Source organism: Maylandia zebra, linkage group LG11 (assembly GCF_041146795.1).
Source record: "Maylandia zebra isolate NMK-2024a linkage group LG11, Mzebra_GT3a, whole genome shotgun sequence".
Classification (NCBI taxonomy): Eukaryota; Metazoa; Chordata; class Actinopteri; order Cichliformes; family Cichlidae; genus Maylandia; species Maylandia zebra.
Window position 1 is genome coordinate 20,762,924 of NC_135177.1, and position 21,082 is coordinate 20,784,005.

The following is a 21,082-nucleotide window of genomic DNA, read 5'->3' on the forward strand; positions in this document are numbered from 1 at the left end:
AATAATTCAGGTGTTGAAGTAGCATCAAACGGATACAGACTGCTAAGTCTTTGTTTACAGGGAGTAAAAAAGTTCACTCTGCTACTTTTGCTGTTCCAATAGGTCAGAAACATAAATATGAAAGTTTCCCTGCTGACTCGGCAGGAGCTGAAGTTTGTCTATTGATCAGCCTACCAGAGCTGCTAGTCCATTTTTCTGACCTGGCATTTGAGACTAGCTCTCTTGAATTTTTCTTATATACTTTAAGATTGCAGATGAATAATGTAACATGACCGCTATCATTAGAGTTTTCCCTGTCTGTTGTGAAGGGCTTGCCCATGTGTCCACATAGTTCTGAGGGCTCCTCTCTGAATGTGAGAGCACAGGTGAAGCCAGTGAAGCTGTGAATCTGATCTGGTAATAAGTTCTGCAAACCTGGACATATGCGGTAACAACTATGTATCCGCTGAAGAGTTAAATGTCCCAAATGATGCTTTCCTTGCTTCATGTCCTGTTTACGTTCAATAGGCCCAATAACGTAGGCGAAAAGCTGCCCTGTAAAAAAAATTCCATGTGCTGGATGTGAAATAAATAAGTACAGCTCCACCACCACTAAAATGTGACACTGAAAAAAAACTGAGACAAACTGGATGAAAATAGACATAAAGATGATTTTAGATCATAGAGTGTGTCTCCACAGGGTATCAGAAACTTTCAGAAAACTGCAAAAGTTCAGCGAGGGAAGTACTAGAAAACAAAACCGACAGAGAAGTCACTCATTGACTTCAGCCGGTGTGTGTGTGTTCTCCAAAAACGCACATTTTATGCAGTGCAGCAGGTGCCAAATCCTCCATCAAAGCGAGATGAGCCTTTTTAGGCACATCACAATCAATTTCTTAATGACGGTTATTATATGATTGAGCTGTAGTCCTCGATTGCTTACATCCTTTGCCATGCCCATACTGAAATTAGTGATAATTATCATCAGCCTGTTTAAATCAGTGTGCTCGTGTTTATTAAAGTCTATTACATGCTTTAAGGTAATTATGGATTCTGTCTGCATGGCGGTCAGTGTAAGCTTTCACTCTGTTGTGTCTTTATTAGCCCAACTATAGCAGAAGTATTTCTAATTTTTCCTTATACTCTTCTTAAACTTGAATTTATGACGACCTCTCAGATGGTAGTGTTTATCCTCCACCACCACAGTGGCTGAATAAGTTCTCCTGCCGCAGTTCGACTTAACGAAGCCAAGGTTTTGCTCAGAAATGGACACCCTGCTGTGACATCCATGACTCATCATGGGACACAGACTTGGCAGAAAGGGCAGAGCTCTGGCGCACCCAAGTGGAGATGAACTGTGACTGCAAAGACAAGTGCACCACAAAACCTGCTGGTTTCCATTTCTGTTGCGTGAGATACGCTCACTTATGCATGCATATGTCACAAATATTCATATATAAGTCATGCAAAAAAGCCTCACATAGCATGTTTGAGGCCTTCTATAAATCCTAACTCTAAGCACAACATAATACTGTGTAGCTTCTGGCATGTGAGCGCAGCAAAGAGGGCCCGAAATGTAAATGCACACACGCATGGAGACACTCTGCTGGGCTGTGTGCTTGGGTAGTAGAAAGCTCTGATGACGTTCATTAATCACGGTGTTGAGGTTTTGATGCCACAGCAGGAACGGCTCATGAATAAACTATACTGCCTTCATCAGCTTCACTCCAGCCCAGAGCTGGAAGAACACTCAGCCACGAGTAAGACGAGTCTTTTGCAGAAGGACTGAAGCATTGTGTTTGTTTTTCTGGAACATACCACCCAGTGTGATAGTGTTATTGGTGTTTTAGCTGCTGTTAAACAGCAATGGTGATCTTACGAGAAATAATATATGCTTTATATACAGGTTTTAGCTGAACAGGCAGTAGTGGGATTCGTTTATCTGTATAGAATAGATATCAGCTTGTCCTTCATTGATAACACATGGCTTATTGTTTGTATTGGGCTTCAAGACTGAAGGGAGGATACAGGGTAAAGTGTAATTACACATCTTGAGCAAATTTAAAAAAAAAAAAATTAAATTTAAAAATCAAGGAGGAACTGAAGGAAATTATTTAGATTGTTGCACCTGTTTCGCTGTCTCAACAGGTTGGACTCACAGCTTAGTGGTTCTTGTCGTATTTACGTATCCTTATTTGTGCTGTTTAGCCTGTATTTTTATTATTTGCATAATAGGAATCCCTCTCATGAGAAACACAACAGAATTTATTCTTTAATTTTTCATAAAGCACCATGAAATATCTTATGAAAATGATTGTGGCTGCCTGCCAAGTGCGATTTCTAACTCAGGTAGAGGGGTAAATTGTACGTAAAATGCTGCTTGTGGAACCAACGCTATATTTTTGTAAATGATGCGTGAAATTAAGTCCATCTGATGATTTGCTGCTTATAAAAATATTGATTACACCTTTTTGGCTTCATCTCTCTTTGACTGTGTGACTATCCAAGATGTAAATGAAGATGTAAATTTACACAAATTTCATTTACGAGAGCGCGGGTGGAAAAGAGACTCAAACTTTAGTACCACATTCAAGCTAGTTTTAATAGGCACATTATGAAAAGTAACTGAGTCAATGAAAAAGATGGGGGGAAAAAAACAGGTTAAACATTGCTCTTCTACTCTTCATTTCCACCAATGAAAGCACAGATCATTATAACAAAGTGGAACACAGAAACTTGCGTGTAAACAGTTACTACAGCAGGGAGGAAGGAGGAAGAAGGGAGACGTAATGGGAACATAACATTTACATTTGAGGAGATTTTTTTTTAACGAATAAGCAGAAGCACATCCTGTTGCTGACTTCTGAATGAACTTTTCCCACTGGCATATTTACAATGTAACATCCAGCTACTGACAGAAACATGCCTCATAAAAAGAATAAGCAATTGCCCAACACAATCTTTCTAGATGAAAGGAAAATCAATTTTGTTTAATTGATTTTGTCACATAGTAACAATTAAGATGTAGCTCACCCTGCTACTAACAACGGTGCAAACGGTTAGCTACAGTCAGCTTTTGATCTCCAGCAACTGTCTAGACTACCTGCTCTCCTCGCTGGCCTGACAGCTTCCTACGCTGACATGAGGTGAGTTCAGGTTTGAACCTGTTTTAGCTTTGAAGCCTTGCTCGACTGTCAGGGCACAATGCACGTTGCCTTTCGAAGAGCGAGATAGCCTGTAACAACATCAGTGGGCAGGAGACGGATGTAGGAGAACTCCTCAGAAGATGTGAAGCGCAGCTTTGTCTGTGGGTCTGTGTAGTTTGCCTGAGGAAAGACAAGAGAGATTACTCAGTGTGTTCTTTGTACAAGACTTGGCTAAAGTAATACTGTCCAACTTAAAACATTTTTTTTAGCAGAACGGTTACTCACAGGGAGTCCAGAGATGTCTGAGTATTTCTTGGCTGGTTTTAGGGATGGCGGAGCATCAATGTTGTAGTCTACAAACACAAAAGGGTCATAAGATGAACTACAAATTTGAAATGTACTGTTATCTGCACTATTTTCACAGAGAAGTGGCTTTTAAAGTCTCATCAGTCTCATTACTAATGCAGCAATTCTCAAACTACTGCATTAAAGATGAGAGTCGCTGCAGGTGGGATGCAGATGACTAGAGCAAAATACAGAGCAAATCTTCGTTGGACAAAACAAATCCTTTTTTTTTGGGGGGGGGGGGGGGGGGGGGGGTAAGTGGTAATTTGTGCTTTTGCTTTAAAATGGCAAATCATTCTCTTTTTATTTAAAATGTCAGCTTTGTTAGTCACATTTTAAATACAAAAAAATGTGTTTTAGTATTAATTCACCACCATTTAATAAAATGGAAATGGAGCTGGAATTGTTTATAGCTGACAAATGCAAAAATGACTCCAGTTAAAAGAAGAAACTCACAGTTGGGATCATTGAGCTTCCAGGGTAAGGTACGCTCCAATGCCAGAATCTGTTTGAGGTTCTTCCAGGTCCGGTTCTTTTTGCCTGCTGCTGCTCCGCCAATTCCCGAATGCTGCCAAGATTAGAAAAGCGGAGGGAAAAAAGAAGGAGAATAAAAATTTAAGGAGAAACAAAGGAACAGGATGAACTCAGATTCATGCAGACATATGCACCCACCATGAATGTGTGGTCTTTAAATGGTGGAGGCTTTACAGTGGACTCTGTGATGGTGCTGGTTGGACCGCTGTCCGCCGATCCCACGGCCTTCACCTCAGCCACCGTCTCTACTGTTGTCATCTGATAAGACACAACAGTTAGATATACAGAAAACATGTTTGACTTAATTCACATGTTCAACATGTTATGCATAAATGGCAAAAGTTGGCTATACCCAGCTTAGACTGAAACCTCAGGTGCTTACAACAAGAAAAATAGTTTACAATCATACCTGAGCAGGAGTAACAATGCAAAAGAGAATTTGTTTTTTTAAAAAGAAAATACAAAATACAAACATAATCTATGACAAAAAAAAATTATATCAGGAATGTCTCAAAATCATTTTTACACAACTAAAACAAATGAATAAATCCAAAAGTCTAAAAAACTTTAATTCACTGAGAGTTGTTAAACATCAAATTTACTAGAAATGCACTAGTTGATTGGCCAGGGCCCAGGACTGGATGATTTCCAGTGGTTAAGGCCCTTTTCGATGACTGATCAGCCTCCCACATGACCAGTTGTGAGCCATGCGTGCACACACAGACACACACACACAAACTCTCTCAGCCACACAATGACATGTCGTTGGCGTGGAAGCTCCTCACTGTGATCGAGGACATGAAGATCACCAAAGTTAACCACAGGGGGACTAGTATGAAAATCCTCATAACAACAAACCTAATAACAGGTGTCAAAGCTCAGAGCCTTGGTATGTGCAAAAGACCAAATCAAGTATGAGCAAAATATAAAAAAATGAGAGAGGAAAGAGAAAACGGATGATGTCCTATTGCCTGGTAAACATGCTGGAAAATAAGAAAAGTACATAACACTGGTTTTGTCACATAAATCTGTTGCAGCCGCTTTCTTTGGTAAACTAAAATCTGTCAGGTAAAGCTTGGTCTGCATCAGCTCATTTTCCTGTTAATCATCTGTACCCGTTTCCAGCAGCAAAGCACTTTATTTTTCGTTGTGTGAGTGAGAGAAGATCCTGTAGCTTGCTGCCGTTTGGGGCAACTATAAACTTTAATCACTTCTCTTATTGTGAAAATAATATTTAGAAGAAAAGAAGACTTTAGTTTACATGTGCAGTCAATTATAGTTCTGAGAAGGAAAATCGGAGGTCACAATTTAAAAATTGGCAATCCGAGTCGGTGCATTTCTGCCTTTGAAGTTTGATCGTGCTGATTGTTGGTTTGTTTGTTTTTTTATGGACATATTTTTTATTATTACCTAACTCTTGGTGCGAGTTTTTGATAATGACAAAAAGACGTTGCAACACACCTGAGGTGTTTTACTGTGCCTCGGTTAGCTTTTACCTGTGCCTGGGTTGTTGCTGTAGTAACCACTGGCTGCCCTTTCTTCTTCTTGCTGCTGTTCCCGGTGATCTGCTGAGTGGCTGAAACAGCGGGACTGCCGGGACGTTTCTTCCCACGGAAAGCGGCGGTGCTGGCGGCTGGCGGGGGAGTCTTGACGGTTATAGGGATCTGAGTTGCCATAGGTGGTGATTCTGGAGCAAAGTACCTATAATATATAATTATAAACGTTGTTTTCTCCCTCGGCACTTAGCATGAGCCAACCACTATCCTGATCGTAAACAGCGTTTCACCCGGATGTGGAATCAATTCATTTCCGCCTACGTAAGCCGCTAAATAGTTGACATTAATATTTATTGATGATTATAAACTATACTGTGTTAACCACTAATTGTAAAAACATAACATATATATGTTATTAAAATTATATAAATAATATACAAATAAATATATATATTTATGTTACCTCCACCCTCCACATCTTCTTGAGCTCTTCTGTGAGCCCTTAGTACTTTTCCATCTCCTGGTGTTCCTTCTTCCTAAGGTTCCTCACGTCAAGTCAACTCAAAATTTATTTCTATAGCACATTTAAAAGACTAGTGTACATCAAAGTCCTTCACAATAAAACCGCAATGTGGGCAGAACAAGGAACAAATAGTTAAAATTACATTACATGGTGTAGTGCAGGCTGAATGAAAGTCAAACTAATTTGCATCGAAAGTGAACAGGTGAACGATTGAATTGATTCCGATGTACGGATATCAACTGGGAGATTATTCCAGAGTCTAGGGGCAGCAATGGCAAAAGCACGGTCACCTCTGGTTTTTAAACGAGAACTTGGTCGCATTAGGAGCAGTTGGCTGGAGGATCTAAGTGCTCTCTTTGGGTTGTACAGATCAAGGAGATCAGTTAGGTACCTAGGGGCCAGGTTATTCAGAATTTTAAAAGTGAGCAGAAGGATTTTGAAATCAATGCGATTCCTGGTGGCATAGCTACGTTTATCACTACGACTGTCTTCTTCTGCTTGTCCACCACTACTATATCTGGTTTGTTCGCCATCACCATTTTGTCCATCTGTATCTGGAACTCCCACAGGATCTTACCTCGGTCTCAGCTATCTTAGCTAGAACTTAGAACTTAGACTTCAAACTTTTTTTAATTGTCATTGTGCAGTTTCTGGCACAGCGAACTTGGATAACAGGACCACAAAGGTGCGAAAGTAAAGAAAACAATATACAAAGAAGAAGAAGCAATATATATGTATATGTGAGTAAACTATATACATGGTGTATGTGTAGAAACATTGAAACAGAAACATTGTGGGACTGTATACAAGGGGTCTGTGGTCATTTAGGATGGGGATGGTAATTCCACTGAGAAGGGGTGTCTCCCATTTTTACCTCGGGACTTCCAGGTCTACTCGGCACAGATGTTCTTGTATACTATCCCGGCCACTTGGTTCTGGCGTTCCATGTATGCCGTGCCTGCTATTTCTTGCACCCTGCTGTTATGTGCTGGATTGTCTCAGGGGCGTTTTTACACAGCCTGCCTGGGTCTTGCCTGATCGTACTTAGGGCTTGTTCCTGTGCTGCCATGATTAGCGCCTCTGTGCTGTCTTTCAGTCCAGCTGTGTTTAGCGACTGGTAGGATTTCTGGATGTCAGCCACTTCCTTCATCTGCTCGTGGTACATACCGTGCAGGGTCTTGTCCTTCCACGATGGTTCTTCTCCTTGCTCCTATTCTTTCTTGGGTTTCTGCTGATTGAGGTATCCACTAAGCACACGGCCTGTTGTGGCCGTCTTCCTGATGTACCCATGGATGTTTGTTGGATAGTGGTTCTGACACGCACTAGTCCTCTATGCCCTTTCTTTCTCTTATCATACAATTTCAGGGTGCTGGATTTGGGGTGAAACCATGGCCAGAAGCTTCCTTGACTTGATGTCACTGGCTTCTATCTCCTCCTTTGGCCAGCTTATCATCCCAGAAGGGTACCTGATTATCGGCAGGACATAGGTGTTAATGCCTTAATCTTGTTCTTTCCATTCCAGAACTTGCCTGACCCACTGCACGTATTTGGTGGTTCCGGCTTTTCTAGCAGCTTCTTCATGGTTCCCATTTGCCTGTAAGTTTCGCAGACCTCAATGTCTGCAATGTTGCCTATTGATAGTGCAATCCCCTCAGTTCTGACTACCTTTCTTCTCTTTGTTACCATCCGACTGCACTTCTCAAACCCCAATGACATTCCAATGTTGCTGCTGTACATCCTAGTGGTGTCGATGAGTGAATCAGTGTGTCGTTCATTCCTGGCAAACAGCTTGATGCCGTCCATGTAGGTGCCTGATAGTTGCTCCATTCCATAGTTTGTATCCTTAACCACTCGTGTCAATGATCTCACTGAGCTGGTTCAGAACAGAACAGAATATGCAGAACAGCAGAGGGGACGTGTCTTTGGTAGATCAATTGGCTTGAAGTTGGCCTCTAGTGTTGTTCACCACATCCCCATTGAGTTCCTGATGAAGGCTGTTGGGGTTCCTTTGATCTTGTATAGTTCTTTTATATATTTATTAACTCCAAAGCTGTCTAACTAATGTTTCCCCTTTTAAACATTGTAAGAGCCACTTTGCATTCAGTTGAGCAGCCACAGGTCCTGTATCTTTTTGCAGCGTCCTTGTTCTTTAATAATGTAGTTGTGCAAGATTTTGCATTTGTTTGTTCCCCTGAAAGCCTGTGTTCAAAAAATGTTTGCATTCTACAAGTACAACCACTGGATATAAGGTCACTGGTGACTCAGAGGCTCTTTCTGAAATGCATGGCCTCTGAAATAAGAACATGTATTACTTGAAAATATGTGAAGTTCCCATATAATCAACACTGACTTTTAGAGGATGGAAAAATGACAGTGTTCCCCTTGCTGTGGCCTACCTTCCATATATTCCACAGAAGGACTTTAAACGAATAATAAAACAAGCAGATTTTACTGTGACAACATCATAGAGCCACTGAAGCTGACGCTGAGAGGAGAGATTGATTCCACCAAGAACATTAAAAGCCTACAGATTTTATGGTCACGCTGCTAATCCCGAGGGGAAATATAGTGTGGCCACACTTCTGTACATGGACATGAAAACGACACAACAAGAGAACTGGAGTCTCATAAACCACTCACCAGGTCCTTGCTGTGTGTAGTTACAGTATTTATTGCTTCACCAGTGAGCTGCCCTAATGGATGACATCAAGCTTCAATCAGTATGAAGCTCCAGCATTTACTCCATTTAACCTGTGAGCCTCATCAAACTCTTTTATCATTTTGCATTGTAATAATTCAGTTCACATGTATTTTTGAAATTATGTAGAAAGGATTCTGGAATCATGAAACAAAATTTCTCATTTACTCAGAAAGTGTAATAGTTTTTAAAAAGCTATGGATCTGACAGGGGGGGGGGGAACCGAGACTGTAAGGTTCTCTGAATTAAGAATTTCAGTTTAATATTGTGCTTTCTGTGTTAGCCCTGTCATAGGCTGGCAACCTATCCCCCTGCCCTGTCAAGCTGCAGGTTCTAGCACCCCTGTGATTCTGTACTGGGAGAACAGATACCATGGATGGATGGATGGATGGATGGATGGATGGATGGATGGATGGATGGATGCCTGCAAATTAGTAGAGACTCTGTTAGTCTCCGCTAAGTATAAGTATGAATCAGCCTATTTTATAAGATGGAAAAATGATAATGTGTCCCTTTTTGGGCCTTCTCTAAATTCAACTTAATTCCTTTGAAGGATTTTAAAATATTGCTCATTATTTTCAACCCTGTACTAAAAAGAGCAGTAGTAAATTATTAATATTGAACATTTTAATGTTAAACATTACAACTATTATCACAAAGGGATGTCAGTACTGTTGTCAGTGTTCTTCTTGAATGTAAGTTAACATATCCACTGTATCTGAAAGAAGCCAAGAAACAGAATGCGTTATTATTTGATTGTTAGACTTGACTCTCCTAAAACCAATACCACCTTCAATATAGCTGTCAGTAGGCTTAGCAGTGACAGAAAAAATCCTGTCAGTGGAACATTGCTGCCACCATGTGTTGTTCAGGAGGTACCACACAACTGGAGGCAAACCATAAAGAATCCCTATAAAAAGGGGTTATACTGAGTGAAAATACATACTGAAGGGCGGCCAGGTGCCCAGTATACGTGGGACTGTACAGCATCTTTAATCATTGTGCCCCTTTGCACTCATTGAAACAATGACCCTCATTTTTATTAGCTCTAACTTGCAAAAATACATTTATGAGTTGCATCCGAAACTCAACGGCTATTATCGCACAACAGTTGCTGAAATAACAGCTAATAGTTATTGAATTATTGAATTAGAACCAAGGAATACACAAATGCACAAAGACACATGTACATACTTGTACATGTGTACGTAAGACCTTTAATGCAAATTTTAGGCTTTCTTGAATACTTCCTGTGGTTTCTTAGTGAAAGAGTTGGGAAAATTGCATTCAGATAAAATGCAGTACATTTGTTAAACCTTTAACTTGTATAATTTTGTTGTTTTGGGTTTTTTTAAGTTAGAGATTGGAGATTTTTCAGAATAGCTCTCAGCAATAGTAACATGTCCTATATTGCACCACATAAATAGTCTGTGGCCCACATTCAGTTTGTTGGTATCCGGTCACCCTATTTAAGGAAAGTTTCTTTTTTAGATTCTCAGTAGACTCAAATAATAATGCTGCAAAGGGTTACAGTGAGTTTTTCGTGACCTTGTTTCATTTTTACTTTGGAGGCTTTGATTACACTATACAAACTCGTAATCTTTCCACACTCAGATGTTTTATTCTCTATTTGAGCTCCAGATATGTTCGTACAAATTTCCAAAGACAACAGTATTTCTTTCTTTCTTTTCTCTTTTTGGCAATAAGATTACATGAACTGTGGGACTAGACTTTCTCTTATTTCCTAAGAAATCCATAGTACTGCTTGCTTAACTTTTTCCTTCCTGCAAAGATTTCTGCACCAGCTTACAGCCTCTTATCTTGAGTCATAAGGTTCTGTGCTGCTATCTGCTCTCATTCTACAAATTACATACAAACATATAGGCTGATGTCTGTACAGATTATCAGGCATCTCAGTCATGGTATGTCCACAAGAGCTAGGTCAACCGCAACTGCTTTAGATCTCCAAGCAATCTAAGCCCATTTGCTCTTTATCATATAATGTGGTTTCCAGGCATTCTCCCTTGTGAAATGAAGCACTAACTGCTTGCAACCCCGTCACAGTATTCCACTGAAATTCCACAAGAAAGGAAATATATTTATGCAGCGGTTAAAGAAATCCAAAAATGTAATCGCCTTTACTTCCCATACATTTCATTGCCCCTCACATGTGCCTATCCAAGTGAGCATGGTAAAATAATAATAAATTTCTACTGAACAGTCAAGGGCACAATTTGACCCAACTCATTCAAGCAATTCTTATGAAATTTAGTTTATCACTATATGCTTATCATTCAGGGAGAATACACTGGGACATTGGGAACACTACATCAATGTTATTCACTTCACCTGATGGTGCTTTTAATTATGTTGCTGTTCAGTGTGTGTCTGCAGCCTGAACTGGTCTACAGTAATCTACTTGTTGATCAGAGCATTATGCCATGCCTTGGGAAGTACATGCTTGTGCTCTTGTCATTCAGTCACTGTGTTTTACACAAACACCTTTGAGGGGGAAGTGCCTCCAGCAAATCCATCATTCTGTGCTGGCCCACCAGGGAAGAACCTGTCAGCATTTAGCCAGCTTACACAACAAAGATCTACCACATCCAAATTCAACTCGGTGCCCTCCGAGCTGCTGGGAAGACCTTGATGAACTCAAGCTGTGTGTATGTATTTTAGACACACACAGAGGAAGACTGCTGCTGCTCAGCTACTTTTCTTTCCCCGTCCTCACTGTGACTGGAGGACGAGGCTCACCAGGGAAATGCTGATTCAGAAGGTCTTTCCAAATGCCTCATTCATTTTTCAGTACTGAGACACTGCTGCTGCCAGCTACATCAATAAAGTATATCTAGAGACTCTACTTAAGCTCAATTGCAAACATATATGAATGTTTTATGGCTCAAATTATGAGATGTAGCTGTGGGGCACTGGACCTGCACAAGCCACTTCTAATGAACACATCACCTGCTGTATTTGGTCAAACAGTCGTCTGGAGCAGCAGGGCAGAACCACCAACATCAAAGTAAAAGATTTGGCACCAGCTGTCAAGCGTACAGCCTAAACTCACCTGGGTGCCACACAGAGCTCTTCTTTTCAACAAGGAAAGCTGTTTTCTGTTGCTCTCAAGTATCCTGTTGCTAAAAAAAAAAAAACGAGAAAAAACAAAAGCTTTTATTGGGGATTTTCTGGTGGAAAAATGCACACATGCTGTGAGCAATTTTATAGAACGTTGTGTAAGCCAGTGAGGTAGCTCTCTGCTCTAGTGGCTCTGTGTGGTATGGGAGGCAAACATGTAAGCCGCAACCTGAAGCAAAACTTATTGATCTATGTAAGCAGGCCATTGACTGGTGCTGGGTGTGTGTCAATGTCTCTAATGGGAATGGATAGCGTTTGTGTGTGTTTGAGCACAAGCAGGCCTGTACGCCTGCCTGGATCCTTCCTAGCTTATGTGCATTTGTATATATTTGATTATCACTTAGATATGAATGAGCGCACGTGTTGAAGCAAAAAAAAAAAAATGTACAGTTGAAAAAAAGGCTGCTTTAACCATCATAAGATCCGCAAGATCACCGGCAACCTGTTGTAAAGGTAAAGGTAGGTTTTGTTTATGTTTATATCTAACTTTTAATGGATTTTTACCATTTGGCATACACAAATGGAAATCATATAAGAGAATAACTCTAAGAACCAAAATGCATGACTTAAGACTTAACTTAAAAGATAACATCTTCTACTTTGTGAAATGATGCTGGGTTAGGATACAATAATCAATGCATATGCAAAATCTCCAAAACTGGCCAATGTTGACTGTGGTATCAGTAGAAAGCTGAATAAAACAAAACAAAACCACCCCCTTTCCCCCTTAGTTATACTTTGTATTGCATAAACAAATGCTTGCATTGCATTTAGTGTCATTCTAAGAGGTGCATCAGTGATATTTTAGCAGGTGACATTCTCCTTTCCTACTCCAAGGTTTGAGTTTAAAACAGCAGTGTCGTCCCCCCCCCAATCCCACAGGCTTTAAGCTGGGGTTTTTTTGTTGGTTTATTTGCATCTCATGCTGATTCAGGCTATTTATCTGTTTGTTTTGTTTTGTTTTTTGGGTTTTTGGTTTTGTTTTGGGGTTTTTTTTTGGGGGGGGGGGGGGGGTTGCACATGTGAGATTTAAATATAGAAAAGAAAAAATAACAAGATTGTAGGAACTTTTTGTAAATGCATAATGACTAACACAAGATGGCAAGCTTGTCCGGGGAAAATGCAAATAGGTTGAGCATGTGTGTGTGTGTATCACATATTTAATCATTCACTGTGCTCAATGCTGCTTTTTGAATACACCGTGCATGTCCTGACCTAGAAGTGCAGCTGTATTGCTATTCACATCTCATCAAGTCGAGGCAGAGTGTTTTCTGTCTGTGCAGGTAGAGCGATGACTCATAAAAATGAGACTCGGCTCCTCGCTGACTTCATTAAGTCCAACAGGAGTTTGGCACCCGCGCTGACACAAACCAATTTGCATGTGCAACCCTGAGAGAGTGGACCAACACCATATCTTGCACAACATATGTTGACCGCGGTGTATCTTTCAAAATTACACCCGTGTCTGCTTTGCCAATGTGAAACAGAATTTACCGTTGTAGGCAATGTGCGAGCAATAAATTGGTATGAGTTGAAGAAAATGAACTCACTGAGGCAGACAGCTAGCTCTGCCCAGCACTGGAAATGGTGTGAGCGCTCCCAACTGCTTCTCTTGTTCTGGTAATAAATTGTGACAAAAAAGGTTGTGTTTTCAGTCAAGGCATCTAAACACTCTTGATGGAGCAGGTAATGGTGAGCAATACTGTTGACATCTTATTTATAGCTTCTTGTAACTGAGCGTGTCCCATTTCTCCCTTTTCCTTTTGCCAGAAAAGAAGCGCCCATTCACCTTTCTCTGCTTTTCCTTCTTTTTTCTGTGCAGCTTTTTATCCTCTCTATATAGCAATACATGAAAAGCCATTAGCTGGATCTGAGGTCTCACTGGATTGATGGTATGTGTGCAAGTAGTGGCCTATAAAAACAAGCTGAGGTAGCCCTCTTTTAAAATGACCTATTAGTGCTTCCCATCAGTTCATGACCAATTTGTTGTTTATTCCTATGTATTCATATAAAACTGTATATTTTATTAAAACTGTGACAGAAAGGATGAAAAATGTGAGTAAATGGCCTGATACAATATATTGCTTTCAGCAATATTTCCCAGTTGATATTAAACTTCCCTGCATCCTCAAGACACTATTAACTAACGTCCTGATGGAAGCAGCTTCTATTATTAGGGATAGATACGTTACGGATATATACTCACTGGTCATTTTCCTAATACCTATTTGGACCCTTTTTGCCTTCAGCGCTACTTTAATTCTTTGTGGCATAGACTCAACAAGGAGCTGGAAACACTCCTGTGTGATAGCATCGCACAGCTGCTGCAGGTTTGTTGGCTGCACGTCCATGATGTTAATTTCCTGTTCCATCACATCCCAAAGGTGCTCTCCTGGATTGAGATCTGGTGACTGTGGAGCCCATTTGAGTACAGTGAACTCACCACAGTGTTCAGGAAACCAGTGGGAGAGTTTGAGCTTTGTGACATGGCTCATTATCCTGCTGGAAGCAGCAATCAGAAGATTGGTACGCTGTGGTCATAAAGGGATGGAGGCAGTCAGCAGGCTATGGTGTTTAAGAAGTGCTCAGTTGGTGCTAAGGGGTCCAAAGTGTGCCAAGAAAATATCCTCCACAGCATTATCATCGCCATTCTTGTCTGACCTCTGGCATCAACAAAGGCATTTTCACCCGGAGAAAATGACTCACTGGATGTTTTCTCTTTCACACACCATTCTCTGTAAACCCTAGAGATGGTTGCAAAATCCCAGTAGATCAGCAGTTTCTGAAACAGTCAGACCACCTCCTCTGGCACCAACAATCACGTCACGTTCAAAGTCACTTAAATCAATTATTATTCCAAACTTTCTGCAAAGCTTTAGTTGAAAACGAAGGGCTTTCTGCATCTGCTTTAGGCTTTTGAATGTCTTGAATTTGGCTTACTAAATGTAAATGAACCCACCCAGTAAAAGATTAAAGAGCTTGTGCTGATGAACTAAGGGCTATAACAGTAAGTAAGGCAGGTTTTTAACATTGCAAAGTTTCAGAATGTATTTTTTCCCCTACTGATGAAACAGCAAAAAGGGTTTGCTTTTAAATTTTGCTCACCGACTGAAACCTAACTATGTAGATTTTGCATGTTCTCCCTGTGCCTGCATGGGTTGTCTTGCAGTCTGAAGTTGATTGCCTTTTCTCTGTTTTGGTCTTGTGACAGGTTGAGATAGGATCAATTGAGTTAAAAGAGCTGTTTTTTGAAGGAAACACAGTAGCTTTCCTGACAGGTGTGTTGCTTAAAGCTTCCTTCTTTGGTTAAAATAATAATGATAATAATAATAATTTAATTGAAATTTAAAAAAAAAAAGTCCATGCCTTGCAGATTTACAATACTCAGTGCTTTCTGACTCCTGAGTTGGACATTAATTTCAAATGAGAAACAGACATTTACTTAGTTTTCTTCCTAAATATGAATATTTCCCACAAGGGAGCTGTAGGAAGGAGAGGGCCAGTTAATACCGTGTTACAAGTGTTGCAGTTCCAGAAGTTTTCACAGGAATCACCCCCTGCTCATTTATACCGCGTGGTTAATAATTATAGGCTCATTACAAGCACCATCTCACTGATCTGACTTTGGGCTTATTATTAAAATCATTATTACTATAATTATGACCTCTATAATGTTTGTTTTATAACACATCACTCACGTCACACGAGCTCCAAAATGCATCATTCACACTAACAAGTAGGTTTCAATCAATGAAAATATGCGTAAATAAATAGTGGTGATCAATGAACTGAAATTTTCTCTTTTTTGGACTGTGTAAAAATAAAAACAGGGATCAGTTACAGTATTTCTTCCGGGTTGTGATAGTCGAAGGAGGGATGAGCAGTGATGCTGCCTGTGTTTGCTCCGCACATCAGCAGCCCTGCTCCTCTCTCTCTCTTTCCCTCTCTCTCTCTCTCGCACAGACCCAGGCAGAGGTTGTACGTCCGCTCCGGGAGAGAGAGCTCACACCGCATAGCGCTACAGCCGCCTGACACCGACAGTCCTACCGCACGCTCTTTTCAAATGGATGTCTCCTCCGTTCACGCCTTTTGACACCGGAAGGTGCTCCTGTAGCTGCGTGAGAAACACCTCGTCCCTTGCTTGTTTTCTTAGGTAACTGCCTTCTCTCGACGACACAGAGAGAGCCATACTCACCCCCCTTTTCTTTCCATCGTTAGCCCGCTAAGCTAGCTAGCCCGCTAACTTAGCGGCGATACTTTGTATCGAGTCGGTATCAGTTTTCTGCCTGCGGACTCTTTGCGCCACGGCTGATTGAGGTGACCAGTCACTCTAGGTAAGGTGAAAATACTTGTTTTAACACCAATTGCAGTGATTGTTGTTTCCTCTCTTAGCCACATAGTCATTTTTGGAGGGTTGCTTCTGCCCAGTGACCCCCCTACGGTTATCTGGTAGCAGGCAAGCAGCCGCCGTTATGGCAAAGCGGGGCTTGTTGACAGAAGCAGCCGAGCAACAGGGATGCGATGCGACTCTCCGCTTAAGGCACAGATTGCCACTTTGCTTTCAGGTGAATTAACCGGTAGATGCTGTTCCACAACCGCACCGAAACACGCCAAGTGAAGGGAAAGCTGCTTCCCTGATAACGGTGCTCATAAATACTTTTTTTCTATCCATCCCGCGTTAGCTTTCAACCGTGACTGTTGATTTGTAGCGCGAATGGGCCACTGCCGGGGTCAGTGCTATCGCACACTTGCCGCATTTGACTGCAGCGACTTGTTTCCCCCTACTAACGGTCAATTCAAATGAGTGCTAGTTATCAAGTTTTCCTGACTGCTCTGTGATCTCACCCAGTGAGATCAAAAGAAAGCGTCTGTTTAAAGTAGAGCATAATGGTTACAGTGGAATGTGTATCTGCTCTTCCTTTTGCTCTTTTCCTCCTTTCTGAACATTTTAATGCTTCATTGTTGCATCACAACCCGAAAAAGATGATGTGTAAACCCGGAATTTAACCTCTGATTGGTCTGTTGTTGTGCGCCTAATAGAGGTCAGATGACTTTAGCTGGGAAAAGAGAAGAAAACTAGCCAGTGCAAATTTGAAGAGGTTAGTCACTTTGAATGTAACGCAGTCACTAAAAAGACTTTGTAAAAGGTTACTTAAAGCATGTGGGGCCTGATGTGTGCGTGTATGTATGAGTGAAAGAAGAGAGAATGTGCGGGCATTAACAATGCTGTAATTATCTCAGAGATAAGAAAATGGATCCACTATCAATCCTGCAAGACTCGGCAGCTCTGCACAGCAGAGCTGATGAAGCTGTAGGATTGACAGGGAACCAATTAAATTAATCTGTCATGTTCCTTAAAGGGAGAGAAAAGAGGAAGCATGTATTATTTATCCTCTCTCTCTCTCTCTCTCTCTCTCTCTCTCTCTCTCTCTGTGTGTGTGTGTGTGTGTGTGTGTGTGTGTGTGTGTGTGTGTGTGTGTGTGTGTGTGTGTGTGTGTGTGTGTGTGTGTGTGCGCACACACTCGTGTGGCATTGCCTGTAAGAGTGCAGATACGCTGTGTTGCTTAAGGGAAGCTGTGCGGTACCTTGTTCACTACCTGTAGCAGTGGTCCCATGGTGCAGGCGAGCTCAAGGCTTTGATCATTTTCAACAGGATTATCTGTGTGGTAGCGCTGACTACCAAATAGAAGAAGAAATAACCTGACCACATAGTGCTTGGCTTCCTTGAAATCTATATGGGAAGTTGAAGTTGTGGAATCATAACTGGGGTTTTGTGCCATGTTGAGGATCTTTGCCTCAGAGCTGGATATCTAAACTTAGGCTTGTGTTATAAGGCATGACTATCCAGCTCTGAAAGGAAATGAATCATGTTCCTCATTTCAAGGCTGTGGAGTCTGCATGATGTGTTTCCTGCCCTGTGTTGCATTGACTGTGTGTTCAGGCTGTAGCAGATTTGCATCCGTGTGTGTGTGCTTGTGTAACCATGTTTGTTATGGCTGACTTGAGAGTCTTTCAAACTGGGAACATTTTGGCCAATCTGTGGGACGTACAGCATTGGGAATATAATAAAAATAGTTTTTTAGTGAATGAGATTAATTGAGGAGGGGAAAAAGTGTGTGGGGAAAGTACGTCACTGTGGTTTTAAGTCATATAGTGAGTATGACTAAGTAATGAGTTGTGTATGTTTTTGCTGCAGGTGGATATAGTCATTGCAAAAGCATGTTTTTACAAAACATCTAAATTATAAGGGACAGTTACAAACAAAGTGTCTTAACCTTTTCCCTATTTTTAATCACAGTGAGAAATTAGTAGCTCACGTTTTCATTGGCTTTGCTGCTGAGTAAATAATCTGGAAAGTGAAGGCGAAAATCACTGCCGTCCTGTTTGCGTGTTTGCTAGTGTTTGTCATCAAGCGTGGCTGTGGCGCATTTATTACTCCGAGCTGCTCTGGAACAATAGCTCTATTCTGATCTGTGTCTCCGGAGGGAAGCAGCAGCATTCGGGGACCCTGGCGATCTGTGTGCCAGTGAGGCTTGGTTTGGGATTGGGTTTCCACAGCCACCTGGAGCTCAGAGCACAGGAATGCCATTGTTCCTACTTCCAGACTAAGACCGGATCGCACACATGCACATAAAGAGATACATGCGAGAGGACTCATACCAGCCTGCCTGTTCCCCCCCAAAACCTGGGTCACCCTGCTTTGTTACATTGGCATTACTCACATGCACAGCCACCATGACCTGGCAGTGGCTGCTGAGCGTGTGAGTGCTTTAAATATCAGTGAGCAAAATTTATTGCACTTCCACTCTTTGTGCGTTGTTCATCTTGCTTACCACCTAACATAGGCCTGCAAAGTAGGTGAGAAGTATTTAATAAAGTGTAACTAGAACTGAAGAAATTGCCCAGTTAATCATTTTGTTATTGCTTCTCACAAGTTGGCAGTCTTTTTGCCCGTCATTGCAAAATTCTGATAGCAGCTTCTCTAGTGTGCACAACTGGCAGCCAAATCTGTGTCGTCTTTGTATTTATTTATTTTAATTAACTTCTAAGATTTGCTGTGCTGCTTAGACAAAGACGAGACATCACCTCAAGGATGCCATAATGAGCATTTTTCAGTGTTTTGTCATTTTCTGCTAAAACAATAAGTCATTTAAATATGCATAATGATGGTAACCGTTTATTTGCAAGAACAAGAAATAACTGGGACACTTTAATCATATGGATGCATATTGTCATAGACAAAAGCCACTGGCGGCGACAGATTTTGTGGTATCTGTTGTAGCTTGTCAAATGTCACTTTTGCTTTCTTTAATGGAATCTCGCTCTCACATGAAAAGGCCTGCACAAACATCAGCTGTCAGTGCATGAGCTGATTACTGCCTGCTTACCAACCAGCTACTCCACTAAGATGGGTTTTGTTGTTAATAATGTTGTCTGATCACACTCACATCAGACAGAATTATCTCTACCCTCTGCAGCAGTTGGTTCTGGCATTGGCAGTGCAGCTGAAAGCTCATTTTCTTGTCACAGAGCAGAGTAGAGTTGCCATAAATTGGAATAACATCACCAACTTGGAGCTATTATGTATAATATATGTTTGTTTTTTGTGGTGAAACAAGTATGGGTTTTGTTTTTGTGCTGCCAAAAATCTAAAAAGTATTTTTGAAAAATAGACGATGGTGGTCGAATTAAAGCCAGTTTGAGCATGCTACAAGATTATTTAGCCTGTATTATATCTATCCCAATATCAGAGAGAATTAGCAAAAGCCGACACGTCAACTTGATTAAGGGGGTGGATCTAAACATCTGTTCTGCTCAAAAAAGGCAAGTGTGGCCCTGTAGCTAGTTTAGCTAGATCAGATAGCAGAGACCTAAATGGCTGATCTTCAGACAAGTAAGAGAAGCTGAAAACAGAGTGTAACGAGAAGGAGAGAGAGGGGATATTGGCAGCATTTAGCAGATTTTTTTCCCTGTTTCTCAGTCCTCTAGGGTTTAGGCAGACAAGTTTAGTTTTGTGCTCTTGTGTGTGTGAATGTGTGTGCTGGTGCTTGGCTATACGTGTGTGTCCTCTGGCTCTACAGTGGGTCACTTTAGGGATAGAGTTGCATAGAAGTGGGTCAGCCAGTGCCACCGGGGAGTCTTGCCAGCTCTCTGCTCCTATTCAGCATTGAACCGACTGAAGGCCTACACAAAAAGTGTGCGTCCACATATGTAAGGATTGTTTCTGAGAATTACATGTTAGTGTGAAAATCACACCCTTCACACTCAGCGACCTTTGCTGGATCAGCCATTTACCAAACATGTTCCTTCCTCGTTTGTTGCACTTTGACTCCTCATAAATATGCTTTGGTGGAAAAAAACTGTAACTGTGAAGGCAAAAAGAGCAGCACGCCTATATGTGGCGCAGTATGTATAAACTGCATATAGGACCTCTACAGATGATTCAGAGCCTGTCACAGCCAGAGTGTCTCAGCTGGATGGACACAGTGTTTCTGCTGGCTTAATGATAAGGAAATAGGATTTAGCCCAGCATTCAGCAGAGGTTTATTTCAACTCCTAGCTGCAGTCTCTTGTTTTCTGCTCTGGCTCTCCTTTGACAAGGAATTAATGGTCTATTTCTGTTTTCATTTCAGTTGCGTATGTAAGTCTTCACAAGGTAGCACCAAAAAACCCAAATATTTGCATAGATGAAGACTTTGTTTGTCACGGTTTGTCGGGAGTCACCCGTGACTTTTATCAAATACAAATACAAAAGCTAGTGCTACAGTAAACTCAGTGATGCTTAAAGTGTTGCAAAGTGCTTTTTTTCCGTTTTGTGTTCCCCACAAGATGCTACAAATATCCATCCAACATAGCGGCTCTGTGTAGAAGCTTTTGAACCATGTATTTATGCACAATGTGACAGTGTGCTGTGTAAATGTGTTAATGGGTGTGGTAAACTCACAAAATATGATCTGCCAACTCTGCAGTTTTTCTCTCTGCATGGTTTGTTACAGTTCATTGAGTCTGGTCTATAGTTCACAACTGTTTTTTTTTTTTTGTTTGTTTTTTTGTTGCTGTTGCTGAGCAGTAGCGTTTAGTCAGTTAATTAATTAGTCAATAAAAAACAACTTAACTGACAATTACTTTTATTTATTCATAAGTGTATTTATTTTTCTGATGAGCATTCTAAACATTTACTGGTTTCATTTTCTCAAATATTCAAATAAGCTTCAAATATATT

At 41.0% G+C, this 21,082-nt stretch overlaps 2 protein-coding genes across 3 annotated transcripts in view; one reads left to right on the forward strand and one right to left on the reverse strand.

Moving 5' to 3' along the window:
- Positions 1 to 2,563: 2,563 nt before the first annotated feature.
- ino80c (INO80 complex subunit C) lies at positions 2,564 to 5,790 on the reverse strand. Its single transcript, XM_004541400.3, has 5 exons — positions 5,501 to 5,790; positions 4,143 to 4,262; positions 3,927 to 4,038; positions 3,411 to 3,478; positions 2,564 to 3,305 (listed from the first exon to the last, which is right to left on the reverse strand). Exons 1-5 carry the CDS (start codon positions 5,678 to 5,680, stop codon positions 3,174 to 3,176), a joined length of 612 nt encoding a protein of 203 aa, XP_004541457.1. The 5' UTR covers positions 5,681 to 5,790; the 3' UTR covers positions 2,564 to 3,173.
- Positions 5,791 to 15,782: 9,992 nt separating this feature from the next.
- Positions 15,783 to 21,082, forward strand: part of galnt1 (UDP-N-acetyl-alpha-D-galactosamine:polypeptide N-acetylgalactosaminyltransferase 1) — a 55,108-nt gene continuing 49,808 nt past the window's right edge. The window contains exon 1 of one of the 2 annotated variants that reach the window (XM_004541396.4): positions 15,783 to 16,193. The gene's annotated coding sequence lies outside the window, so the exon portion shown is untranslated. The remainder of the gene's footprint in view (positions 16,194 to 21,082) is intronic. The other variant, XM_004541397.4, reaches the window with a different exon arrangement.